The 13,616-nt window shown below is 42.8% G+C and overlaps 1 protein-coding gene across 12 annotated transcripts in view; it reads left to right on the forward strand.

The window, feature by feature from the left end:
* Matn2 (matrilin 2) overlaps positions 1-13,616 on the forward strand; it is a 132,616-nt gene that overhangs the window by 89,775 nt on the left and 29,225 nt on the right. For 9 of the 12 annotated variants that reach the window (XM_074068883.1, XM_074068886.1, XM_074068882.1 and 6 more), the window contains 4 exons: positions 4,041-4,163; positions 9,932-10,054; positions 13,009-13,131; positions 13,381-13,503. In XM_074068883.1, the coding sequence (XP_073924984.1) occupies positions 4,041-4,163; positions 9,932-10,054; positions 13,009-13,131; positions 13,381-13,503 (492 nt within the window). The remainder of the gene's footprint in view (positions 1-4,040; positions 4,164-9,931; positions 10,055-13,008; positions 13,132-13,380; positions 13,504-13,616) is intronic. The other 3 variants (XM_074068892.1, XM_074068885.1, XM_074068891.1) reach the window with 1 other exon arrangement.

Below are 13,616 nucleotides of genomic sequence, written 5' to 3' on the forward strand. Positions count from 1 at the left end.
TTTTTTGTTTGCTACTAGTCCAGTGCCTGCCCCCATGCCAGATGTTCAGAAAATATTTATTGAATAAATAGATGAATGAATGAAGTCACAGTGAGGTTAACACATTTTTATTGAATAGTCAAAAGAGAGAAAACAGTAAAACTCTGATCTGAAGAAAAGGAAATAGAACCATAAAACCAATAGAGAAAGCTACAAGTTGTTTTGTTTTGTTTTTTTTTAGATCAATAAAATTGCCAAACTTCTAATCAGACTAGCTAGGGAGGAAAAAAGAAAGAATACACAAAGTACCAGTATCAGGAATGAGAAAGTGGACATCACTATAGACCCTACAGCCATTGAAAGGAATATAATGAACCATTTTAGGCTAATAACTTCAACAACTTAAATTAAATGGACAGATTCCTTGAAAGATGCAAACTACCAAAGTTTATTCAAGAATAAATAATCTGAACAAGCCTTTACCTATTAAAATAAACTGAATTTGTGTTTTAAACCTTCCCACAATTAAAACTCCAGATCTAGTTGGCTTAGCTGGTGAAATGTGCCAGACATTTAAGGAATAGCTAATATGAATTCTACACAAATTCTTCCTGAAAACTGAAGATAAGGGAACATGTTTCAACTTATTCTCTGAGGCCTTGTTACTCTGATACTCAAACCAGAATAAGACATAAGAAAAATCTATATGCAAGTATCCCTCAAGAAATACATAGAAAAGTCCTGTAAGTATTAATACCAATCAAATCCCCTAATATATAAAGAGGACAGTGCATTATGACCAAATGGGATTTATCCCAGGAAGTTGAGATTGGCTTAACGTTCAAAAGTCAGTCAATTCAGGTTACCACATTAACGTACTAAAAGCAAAAGGCATATGAGCTATCTCAACAGATGCAGAAAAAGCACTGAACAAGAACTGACATTCATTTGTAGTTAAAAAACCCAACTTTCCACAAACTAGAAATGATGGTAACTGCCTCAATCTGATAAAGTTTTCAGCTAACATTATGCTTAATGATGAAAGATTGAGTTCTTTATAGGATCCAGGAACAAAAGAGAATATACACTCTCACCACTTCTATTTAACATTGTACTTGAGGTTCTACCACGGCAACAAAAAAAAGAAAAAGAAAAGAAACAGATAGCACATGGATCGGAAAGGAATAAATTTAAACCATTTTTATTAACAGCCATCATTATCATCTATGCAGAAAATTCAATGGAATCTACAAAAAAACTACTAGAACTATTAAGTGAATTTAACAAGGTTGTGGAATATAAGATCAATATACAAAATAAACTATTTTATGTACTTTCAGTTGACAATCAAGGTTTGAAATTTGAAAATAATACCCTTCAGTATCATAAAATCTGTAATGCTTATGGACAAATTTGACAAAAGATGTAAAAGACCAGTACACCAAAAACTGCAAAATATTGCCATGGGAAATTAAATAAACTTAATTAAGTAGATATTCCATGTTCATGGATCAGAAGAGTCAATATTGTTAAATGTCAGGCCTTTCCAAATCAATCTATAGATTTAAGGCAATTTGTTTTGGTGGAACTGGGGTTTGAACTTGGGCTTCACACTTGCTAGGCAGCTGCTCTACTACTTGAACCACTCCACCAGTCCTTTTGTGTTAGGTGTTTCTGAGATAGAGTCTTGTTTTCATTTTTCCCAAGCTGGCCTCAAACTTCGAGCCTCCTGATCTTTGCCTCCCGAGCAGCTATAATTACAGGAGTGAGCCAGTGGTGCCCGGCTAGACTTAACAATTTGTATAATAATCACAGCAGTCTTTTTGTAGAAATTGACAAACTGATTCTAAAATATACTAAGAAATACTAGAAATATTGAGGACTAAAATGTTCAAATTAACTGAAAGACAGCTTTCTTTGAAGAACTTAAACTGCTTGATTTTAAGACTAATTGTGAAGCAATAATAATGAAGACAGTGTAGTACTCCGTACACAGACAATGAAACAGAACAGAGTCCAGAAATTTCACATATATGCCAAAATGATTTTCAACAAAGGTGCCAAAGCAATTCAATGGGGAAAGGTTAATATCTTCAAGAAATAATGATAAGTATTTTGATTGTGGTTATGGTTTCATGGGAGTACACATTATGTCAAAACTCAATAAGTTATTAATCTTAATATGTACAGTTTTTGTCAATTATACTTCCAAAAAAGCCGCAAATCAAGTAGGAAAGACTCCATTATTGAAAAGTGTCTGTATTATAAAACCCAAAAGAGCCTGTTGGCCATGTTGTAGACCCTCACTGTCAATCATGATGATGGAAGTCATCACACAGCAGGGCTGTCAGGAGTCAGGTATGACTGTGGAGCCCTTGGGATGTGGTCAGTACAATGAGGAACTGGAGTTTTAATTTAAGTTTAATTTGAAGAACCATATTAGGCAACACAGTTCTAGGTTAGATGAGACCTAACCAGACATGAAAACTAGATACTATCTCTGAACCTAGACTGATGTCTATACTGGAAGGTAAAAAGTGCTATGAAGAATCATGCCTGTGACCCAGAACCTAAGAGGCTGGGACAGGGGGATCACGAGGTCAAGGCCAGCTTGGGCAATTGAGACCCTGTCTCAAAAAAAAGAAAGAAAAGAAAAGAATATCATTAGGTCAACTGGCAAGATAGGAATGTGGATGATAGATTAAATAAAATTAGCATATCAGTGTCAATTTATGAAGTTGTAACTGCACAGTTATAACTCTTCTTAGGAGGCACAAGCTGCATTTAAGGGAAAAGGACCTGCATGGATACAACTCACCGTTTAACAAATAGCTGAAAAAGTTTACAAATAAAAAAGCTTTTTCAATGCCTCTATATGTGACTATGGTATTATTGTCATTTTTCTTTTTAAAAAAAGAATCCTAGTCTTTTAAAGATACGTTATGAAACATTTATGGGCAAAATGGTATCATGTCTGGAGTTTTCTCAAAGTAATAAGGGATTTTATGGGAGGCAGGTGTACATATATAAATATCTAAAAGAGCAGTCATAGATTGTCTGGAAGTGGGGGAATATGCACTGGGCTTACTTCTTACTCTGTCCATTTTTGTATATGTTTACATCTTCCATCACTGGGAAAAAACTGGCATTTTCTCATTGTTTTTCCTTTTAAAACTATTATATGCTTTTCTCTTAACTTGGTTTGTTTCTTTTGGTATGCACTTATACCAAATTCTTCATTATGAAAATTCTAACTATACATAGTTCAAATGTTCCTTAAAACAATAAGAAAAATTCTTATCAAAACAGACTTTTTTGTATGACCCCATCAGTAGCCCCATATTACCAGCAATTTTAAACAATTTCACAAGTTCCACTACAGCAAAATATTTCCTTCAGACCCTTCAGTAGAACTTTTCCATATTTAAAATGCTTATACAAGTAAAATTCCCTTATAACAAATTCCACAAAGCCCTTTCTTTCTGAATATTTTAGAGATCTCATTGGCTGACTGTGAATCTTGAGATGAAAGATATTGTTTCTGTCAGTCAGGTCTACTGATATAACAGAGAAGGAGTCCTCAGGTCAGAATACTTGCATCCTCCCATCCTAGGCCTTATATTTACTGGATATGATTTTATAACCTACTGTTTGGCTTCAGTGTTTGAGGAACTTAAGTGGCTTAGAGTTTGATTTGGGAAAGATTTGATCATTGCATAAATTTCATTAAGCACTAAACTAAGCTCCCTTTTCCCAGCCTATAATACAACAAATAACATCCAGTTTTAATTTTAAAGGCTCTTACATGAACCAAAACAAAGACAGCATGTTTGCAAATTCATTTGTTGTATAAACATTTCATAACATGTCAAGAAGATTCTCTTACAGGGGGATAGTTTCCTAGTTGGGGAAATAGCTTTATTGAGACATCCCATCCTGGCATGCATCTTGGAGGCACTGATTTGACCCATTTAGGAAAAACGAAGACTGAAAGTCCCTGGTTTTCATATGCTAGTTGTGTTGCTTTGTTTTTCATTCCTATGATCTTTCTTTCTCTCCAGAGATAGACTACTGTGCCTCACCTAATCATGGATGTCAGCATGAGTGTGTGAACACTGCTGATTCCTATTCCTGCCGCTGTCTGAAAGGCTTTATCCTGAATCCAGACAAGAAAACCTGCAGAAGTGAGTCACACTGGGCACGGAGAAGGGCTGTTGCACCCAATGCTCCTCTGATTAGATTTCCTTTCCTGGCAAATCTTTAGCAAACTGTACTCAGTGTTTGTGTTTGCTAACATTGTTTCATCTTTAGCTTACCTTTTGGTTCACTAGATCCTTTTGTGGGGACTTTCTTAGAGATCAAGTAGATTGGGTTCAGCCATTGGATTTGTTTAACAAAGTCAGTGTCCAAACTAAACTTTCCATCTCCTCCTTATGCACAATGTATATTTGGGACTTTGAGAAAGAAAAGAATGGGCCCAGAAATGGGATGTCAGAGGAGCTGGTTTCTTACAGCCCTACAAGATAAGATACTTGCTTGTTACCAAGAGTGGGAACCTTGCAGCTCTATCCTCTTTGATAGGAAGGAAGATGACAAATAAGAGTCTAGGGCATCCCAGCAGCACTCAAGGGACACAGAGCATCTGCAGGATGATAGTGACACTGTGCCAAATGACTTAAATGCCTGCTGTGTAGCACGTTGAAGAGCATGAGAGGAAAGGGGCACATCTAGTGCCTGGACCCCAGACTGGATCTCTTTAAACCAGACAATTCCTGGGATACACCAGAATGGAAGGCCCATAGGACTCAGCTGGCGGCCCTTTCTTGCCACCAAATCCTCACAGCTCAGAGTGCCTGGCACACAAAGATGCAGTGCATCTTTGAATGAGTGAATGAGTAAAGGAATTGCTCTGAGATGTGTCATCCTGGAGACACTGCAACTATTATTTGAATTCCCCAATCTTGTTAAAAAGGTGGCCTTTTGAAGGCATGCAAGTTGTGAATTTTTCCAAAAAGCCTTCCTATAGTCAGTCTACCCTTAAGCACAATGAGTTGTTTGTGGTCTCCTGACCATGTATTTGCAGAAGTCTCTGGAGCCTGCACTTAGGGATGTATTTTCCTACCTGCTGCTTCCCCCACTTCTTCCTGGGGATGCGTACAGCAGTGTTCTGTGTGGCAGGGCAGCGTTTCCAAAGCTTTCACCATCTGCCTCTTCTGAACCACACTGTGGACTGTCTGCATAACTATCCAGACAAGTCACATTCTTCTCATAGCACACGTTCTTCTAAAAAGTGTTAAACCTTGTAAGGTGGCAGATGGTTACAAGAGGATCTACTCTCTTAGAAAAGATAATTCCCGCTGCCCTGCCTGGATACAAACCCTGGAAACATGCAAGCATTCAATGGGAGCTCAAATTGAGAGCATTCAAAATGTGAAGACAATTAAATGAAATATTTTCCATTAGACCACACAGGCCTACCATTTGTTGGAGGGCCAGCAATCTGGACTGGCCACTCCCCTCCATGCTATTGATACGTTCTTCTAGTTGTGAGTGTGTCAGGAGCTGACCGTACCAGGAAAAAAATCAGTCGTAGGTGGATTCAGATTTGTGGACTCAGAGCTTTTATGTGGGAGTTAATTAAATCTGATTCAATTCAGACACTTGCTATGGTTGCCAGCTTCCTGTGTGTTACTAATGGAAGGGAAAGGAAACAAGCTACGTATGCAGAGACTTTGCTAGTGGTTTAGATTCCTCAACCTTTGTAACTCCCTCCACACCCTGCCCGAGAGGCACTTGAGGAAGAGAAGCTTCCAAGGCAGTGTACACATCATTATCAAGGAAGGATGGAGGCTGAGAGTGGTAGGTTAGCCATCTAAATTGGTAAACGTGGGCCTGTTTTATGCGGGGGCACTGACCAGAGTCCTTAACGCTCGTTAGTGTAAATTCAGTGGTGATAGCTCCATTTCCTCTAAACCAAGTGCCCTACTTTTTCATCCAGAAAAAATGAATTTATTCCTAAAAGCCAGTGTTCTCATCAGGCCTTCTCCCATGTCCTGCCTCACTGTTACATTTTCCACTGTCTTTGCTGTGAGCCCAGCCCTGGACTCCTGAGGTCAGCCTCTTGGAGCCTGACTTAAAGATTGCACTCTGTGGGTCGGTCAATCATAGCAGACAAATGGAGACGGAAGTGAGTGCTCACGGTCTCTCCGGAGCATTACATGGCAGAGGGAAGGGAAGCAATTGGGCTTAAAATCTGGGGTTTCTTAGGAGGAGTCTGAGTTCTTTCAAGAGATCTGAGCATTACAAATGTTGAGCTCAAGGCACAGCCATTTACATGTAATAAGAGGTTGATGGATGTGAGCTGTTTTCAAATCTAATAGGAAATCCATGTGTCAAAGGAATTTGATGTCATCTAATTAAACTGGAAAAAAATTCAAGGCAGCATTCTACTGAAGAAAAGATTCTTCCTCATTTGGTCTTCTTCCTCATCTGGGCTCAGTTTGTTCTCCTGGAGAGTGCTATCATCGATTTGAGATGTTAGTTATGAAGGCGGCAGTGCACAGCACAGAAACGGGGCTGGCCTGCTATCTAGGTGGAGCCCAGAGCTGAATCAGATGTGGGTGTGACTTGGGCGATGGGCTCCGGGATTCCTGATTCTTGTACTGTGGTGGGCTCCCCATAACTGGAGACAGCACACTGAAGAGCCAGTGTGAAGCGTCCAGGTTGGACAGAGCCAGGAGATATGAGGTAGAGTCTGAGCACTGTCACTTTTATCAGCTGTGTCACCTTAGGTCAGCCATTTTCTGCTTCTTTGGACTTGGATTTCCTAAATGAAGGAACTGGACTCTCTGCCTCAATGTATTTTAACCTGTCCAGTTTTTTTGAGACTTACTTTCTGCGCGATTCAGCTGGCATTATAACTTGTCTCCTGAGGTCACTAATTTCCCATGTTTTCAGTCTTACCTTCTGAGCTAGGTCTCCAGCTCTTTTGTGAATTCACCTACATTAAAAGCCAAGTGAATGCACACCTGTAATCCCAGCTACTTGGGAGGCAAAGGCAGTGTGCTTGAGGTCAGCCCAGGCAAAGTTAGCTAGATCCTGCCTCAAAAGCAAACTAAAAGCAAAAGAACTGGGACCTGACTCAAGTGGTAGAGCACTTGCCTCGCGATCTTGAGGCCCCAGGTCCAATCCCTAGTACTGCAAAAAACAAAAAGGTCTTAATTTGTCACTTCACAGTTGTGTCATCTTACCTCAGGATTTACTGGACACACTGGGCCTTAGCAGATAAAGTTACATACATCTAAGGCTGGCCTGTGTGTACCACCTCACAGTTTACAAGGTTCACACACCAGATGTGGAGTACGTAGGAAGCACTCAATAAATACGCATTGAATGAATAAATTAGCAAATTAACGTGTACCACACACATGAATCATGAGTTCAAGGCCAGCCTACATTATATAGTGGGACCCTGTTTCCAAAAAACATTATTTAAAATAGTATTTATTTATTCAAATTGACAAAGTATTATATATATATTGAAATAGACATGCTTTGCAATATGTACATGTAACTTTAAAAGACAACGCTGGCTTTTTTATTGTGGTAAAATACATGTAACATAAAATTTCCCATCTTAACCATTTTTAGCCAGCTCAGTGGAGTAATTATATTCATATTATTATACAACCATCACCACCTTAAATCTCCAGAAATTTTTATTCTTCCAAATTCTATCACCATATACTTATCAAACATTAATTCTTCCTCTTTTCATCCCCCAGCTACCCTTGGTTTACTTTCTGCCTCTAAAAATTTGACTATCTCTGGTACCTCATCTGCATGAAATCAGATAATATTTATCCTTCTGTGGCTGGCTTATATCAGTACCATAAATTCTTCAAGGTTCAGCCACTTGCAGCCTTTATCAGAATTTCCTTTTTAAGACTGAATAATATTCTGTTGCATAGCTATCTCACATTTTGTTTAGCTGTTCATCGATCAGTACACACTTGGGTTGACTGTTTTGAATAATGCTGCTATGAACTTAGCTTTAAATACCTAGAAGTAGAATTTCTAGATCATGTAAATTCAGTATTTAATTTTTTGAGGAAGTATCATAATTTTTCCTGAGCACTGAATGCTGGCTTTTGAAGACAAGTTTAATGAAGACAATTTCCCCTTTCCCTGATGTGGTGATCAAGGATTCCTCCAAACCCTATACTACACAGTCCCTGACTGTGGGCCTTCACGTTCTGTGTGTCTGTCTGTGTGTGTGTGTGTGTGTATGTAGCAATATTTGGTTTCTCAATGGAAGGTCTTTGCCTATTCCCTGCCACTCAGTTATGCCATGCAACAGGTGAGATTGTTGATGAGTCCTGGACAGATGGACTGAAACTACTCACATCTAATGACATTCCATCTGTACTCGTGCAGAAGGAATCAGAGAGAATGACAAGAGTCCAGGACATGAGAAGGTGACATGTCTTCTGGCTACCCTTGCATGTCCTTTGTGGCATGGATTTCTTTTATGTGCTTAGTCTGCAGCCATTCCAGGGTCCCAAGTAAGCTTCTCTATGTCTTTTTTGACCAAAACCAGGGCATCTTCCCACCCTAGGCCAGTCCCTGTCAAAGGAGAGCAAGATTGCCAGGTTGGCTTAGACCAGCCGTGATTCATGCTTTGGGGGCTGCAGGGTAATGGTTGTTGGCAAGACAACCAACAGTATCTGCCGCATTCCCAGAAAAAGAACAATGCTACGCAATTAGGCTGGTCCAGCCCAGCCTACGAAGTCAGTGATGACCCATCCCCCCCCAGCCCCAATCTCTTAAGGCCCTCTCTACACTCATTTTATGTCCTTTTACTGTTCTGTACTCCCCAGTAACCTGCTGTGCATGGGGTCTGTGGTTTTAGCGTTTTCTATAAGGAAATGAATTACTCATTGCCTGTTGGTTAGGAGGCAGCTCCGTCTACTGGCAGAAACCTGGATTGGAGTGGGGATGAACTTACTACAGGAGAGAATGCAGTAACCTGGGGCAATGACAGAGATGTCTTGTCCAGTTTATGATACGGATGCTGTCGTGATCTGAGTAAGATTAAGTAAGCGTTTGGATCCTTCTTAATGTAACTGACCTTTCCTGACTCCCATAAATAACTGGGCATTTTTGCAAGATCAGCTTTTATTTAATCTGCCTCATGCTAGCCGATGTTGTAAGGACAGAAGCTCCCTACATGCTTTGAGCCCCAGTGATGAGGTTAACTCAAGTAAGAGACTGATTGGATTTTCTGAGCTGTTCTGTCTTTCTTGGAAGGGACGGGGCTGGGAAGTGTGGCTCTCAGCTCCTTGTCCATCAACTTAACTCAGCTCAGCCTTGATTTGGTCTTGGGCCATCAAAGGCGAATGAAACCAATGGTAGAGAATCCAGGGGCTCACTGCAGGTCCTATATTCAATCAAGATCCCAGAGAGCAGATGCTCTTTACTCTGTGTCCTAAAGTACACCTGTCTCCCCTTTCCACTGCAAAATCTTCTTCAAGGCCTTGTCTTGCAACACTACCGCCTCCAGCCACCAAGTTAGAGCCTTCAGTGCACCATCCTGTGGCTTGCAAGGCCCTGCATGACTAGCCCCCTTTCCTGCACAGCCTCTGATGTGCCCCTCACCCTCATCCCTCATGCTTGTTGATCCTGAGTCCTTACTTGATACTCCCATTGCCCCTCTGCTTAACTCCTCTCCTCCTTAAGGCCTCCACATCACCTGTGTCCAGCTGAGAGCCTGGCACTTGTCTGGCGAATAAATGAATGAATGGTCAGTTTCTGGCTTGCCTCAGAGGCAGCACCCTCCAGCTGTCTCTGTGAGGCTGTGGGATTCCTGGGGTGGTGGGTTGGACTGGGGGAGCTGCCGTCACAGTCCTGGGAAGCCCCGAGTCTAAAGGAGGGTCTGCCTTTCTCTCCTCAGGGATCAACTACTGTGCACTGAGCAAACCAGGCTGTGAGCATGAATGTGTCAACACAGAGGAGAGCCATCACTGCCGCTGCCACCAGGGTTACATTCTGGACCCCAACGGAAAGACCTGTAGCCGTGAGTGTGTCCCAGGGGCGTGGGTGCTGACAAAGATCACACTGGTCCTCAGGCTTGCCAGCAACCAGGCCCTTCCAGGTTTCCCATAGACCTGATGGTCCAACATGTATAAACTTCTTTGCCTCAGTTTCATCGTCCGTAAAATGGGACTGATATTACACCTACTTCATAGTTGGGTTGTTAAGGATTAAAAGAGTCAGTGCATGCTGGGTTTAGTAGTGCATGGCTATAATCCCAGCATTCAGAAAGCTGAGGCAGAAGGATCAAAAATTCAAGGCAGCATGGGTTACATTGTGAGGCCCTGTCTCAAAAAAACCCATCATAAATAAATAAAAATAAAAGAATCAATATGTGTAAAATACTTACAAGCAGCACAATCCTCAATAAATGTTTGCTGTTGTTCTTTGCTATTAAAAGCCTTTACTGACTCAGACAGGCTCGAATTCAAATCTAAGCTTTGCCAAATTCTCCATGTTTGACTTTGGGCAAGTTGTGTTAACTTCCCATCTTTTTTTAAAAAGTGAAGATGATAGTAATAGTACGGTTATGGGAAATAATTGAGACCACTTCAATCTCTTGGTCTAGTGCCTGGTGCAAGGCAAACAGCCAACCAAAGTTAATAGTTCATACCATGGGGCCTGTGAAAGTGGCTAGTATCCATGAGGCTGGATGGGATCAACCTCACAAAGCAACAGGCTACCCAGGCTGATCTGAGGGCAGAGCCAAGAAACATGGGACTTTTGTGAAGCCTTTTCTTAATTTTGTGTCAGAGCCACAACAAAGCTCCATTTGGTGATGTAAACATATGGGAACTTGCTGGCCTTGCCAGCTGGACACTCCTGTCACTTTTTATGAGGCACAGTCTCCACTAGTGGGGGCCAGCATGGGTGGGAGCACATGGGCTGTGGTGGATCCTTGTGGCCCTGGCACGCTGAAAGCTGGGCTCAGTGACATGGGCCATGTAGAAGGGTCCCTTTGTATGGTTTTCCACCCAGCATGCCACACATCTGCTCCTGTTTGGAGACAGAGATAGATTGTGAATGAGAACAGTGCAGCTGTTGAACATTTGGACCCTAAACTGCCAGGAGGGGAAGTTTCACTGCTGAAGTATGAGGTCTAAAGCCAGCTTCAGGAAAACTTGTCCTCTTTCAATTTTCAGAGGGAACAAAGTACCTCAGTTGGTCTTTTTTAGGACTGATTTCAGAGGCCAAAGGGCATTTGAACGAGGAAGTTGAGGCAGAAGTCAGTGCTCTGTTGTGCATTTGCCTCTGGTGTCTCTGGGTCCTTAGGAGAAGTAAGCAGGAAGCAGGAATCTTCCGTTCAACAGGAGATAAATGTTCATGATGAATCTGTGCAAATCCTACCTTTGTCTAGGAGTGTGGTGTCTCCCAGATGCTGGCCTTGGCAGGAATCCTGGGACAGGCTGAACATGATGTGGCTGAACCCACCTTGGCCATCAGGGGCCAGGGCCTGCCTGCCTCTCTGAGCATGCCTTAGGAAACCTAAAAGAGCTCAAAAGAGGGGCCAGAGGGCACGGAGACCCTCTTTGCTCTCTGGGATCTAGTCAACTCTTAGAAAATATAAGCCAAGCCATTTCTGTCTAGGAGTCATTAGGGAAAACCATGGTCTTCCTCGACCCTTGAGGGCTCAGGGAGCCCCAGGCCATAATGACAGCAAGTCCTTTTAAGGTGGTCTCTGTTCAGCCACTACTGTGAGCACTTTTCATGCACCAACTGTCTTAAGTTTCCCAACAGAACTATGAGGCATCTTCATTCTTATCCTAGTTAAAGGAGAAACTGTGACGCAAAAAATAAAGTCACTTTCCAGAGGTTCCATGACTTGTAAATGGCATAACCAGGATGTGAACATGGAAGGAAGTGGGGCTCCTGAGCCCCTGCAAATGTTTGCAGTAGGTGCATCTGCCGGTGGAATGTTCTGGAAGGCACTGGTCCCAGGCCCTGCAGGAGTGAAGAGGCGCACTTGGTGGCCCCACACAGGGCCTTCAGTGTCTGTCTAATCTGGGGGTGCTCTTTCTCCATTCAGGAGGTCTGGGAGGCAGCCCGCAGAGCTGTCTGTGGGAACTGTCCACCACAGCTGTGTGTTCACTGGACTTCAGCCCTTGCGGCCCAGGGACCAGCTGTGCAGTGTTCTGGTGCCAGGATGGGCCACACAGGCAGGCCTGGGCTTTTGTTTGTTTTCTGAATCTGGATGTCCTGATTAGGAGAAATTTAGAAAATCAATTTTTCTGTTCATTTTCAATAGAAACGAAAGCAAACAATTAATTCGTTCTTAGCACTACTTGATAGTGATGATAATAAACGGTCATTAAATGTTTGCTATACGCCAGCCACTGTCCTCAGAGCTTTACACATATCATCTTCTCTAATCTTTACTATGCTCCTGTCAGAAAGCAATCACCATCATCCCCATTTCTCAAGTCAAGAGACAATGCCACAGAGAGGCCAAGTGACAGCCCACTGTCCACAGCTACGAAGTAGTGGAGGTGGGAGCTAGGCCCAAATGGTTTGATGGCAGAAGTCTCTCTCATAAGCACTGCTCCATCAGCTGTGTGGCTTTGGGCAAACGCATTGCCCTTCCTGGGCCTTGCTTTCCTCTCTGTGAAATGAGAATCACATCAGCTCTCAGCATTTCTCAACATGGAGCTAGACGGCAGATTCTGCACGCCAAGGCCCTGGCCCAGAATGCTGCTGTCATGATCACCAAGGAGGCATTTCTGAGGCTTTGCAGTTGTATGAAATTTACTTTTCAAACAAAGACATGGGAAGACAAACAAGGAAGACTGGTTTTTCCAGAGAGGCCAGTGGTGCAGAGTAGACTGGAACCTTCCCTGTGGCTCATTTTGCCTCAGAGCAAGCTTAGGTTTTCAATCCCCTTGGCTGGTGGGGCATTGCTCCCTCAGTCCCTTTATGCTCTTATGTGTGTGACCAATGCAGGGGTGGACCACTGTGCACAGCAGGACCATGGCTGTGAGCAGCTATGCCTGAACACGGAGGAATCCTTTGTCTGCCAGTGCTCAGAAGGCTTTGTCATCAATGAAGATCTCAAGACCTGCTCTAGTGAGTCCCTTGCACCTCTCTGGAGAAGGGTTTGCAACAAGAGGGAAATGTGTGGCCACTACAGAGGACAGCAGGTCAGGCCTGTCCCCTTTCCTCTGCCCTTTGCTCTAGTCTAGGGAAATGGCAGGGTAGTCCACTGGGGACTGCATGGCTTCAAGGGTGGCTTGACCATCACTTGTTTCCCATCACCATACCCAGAGGCTTCACTAATGGAGGTCCCGGGGAACTCACTGGCTTTTGGTTTTGCAGGGGTGGACTATTGCCTGCTGAGCAACCATGGTTGTGAATACTCCTGCATCAACACAGACAGATCCTTTGCCTGTCAGTGTCCAGAAGGACATGTGCTTCGCAGCGATGGAAAGACCTGTGCAAGTGAGTCCCAGCAGGTTTGCAGTCCCAGAACAAACAGGACTTGGCACAGGTGTCCTGTGGGTGTGCGTGTGCTGCCACCATGCGCCTGTGCCCTTGTGTCCTCTCTTGGATGT

This window comes from Castor canadensis, chromosome 3 (assembly GCF_047511655.1).
Source record: "Castor canadensis chromosome 3, mCasCan1.hap1v2, whole genome shotgun sequence".
NCBI classification, from domain to species: Eukaryota; Metazoa; Chordata; class Mammalia; order Rodentia; family Castoridae; genus Castor; species Castor canadensis.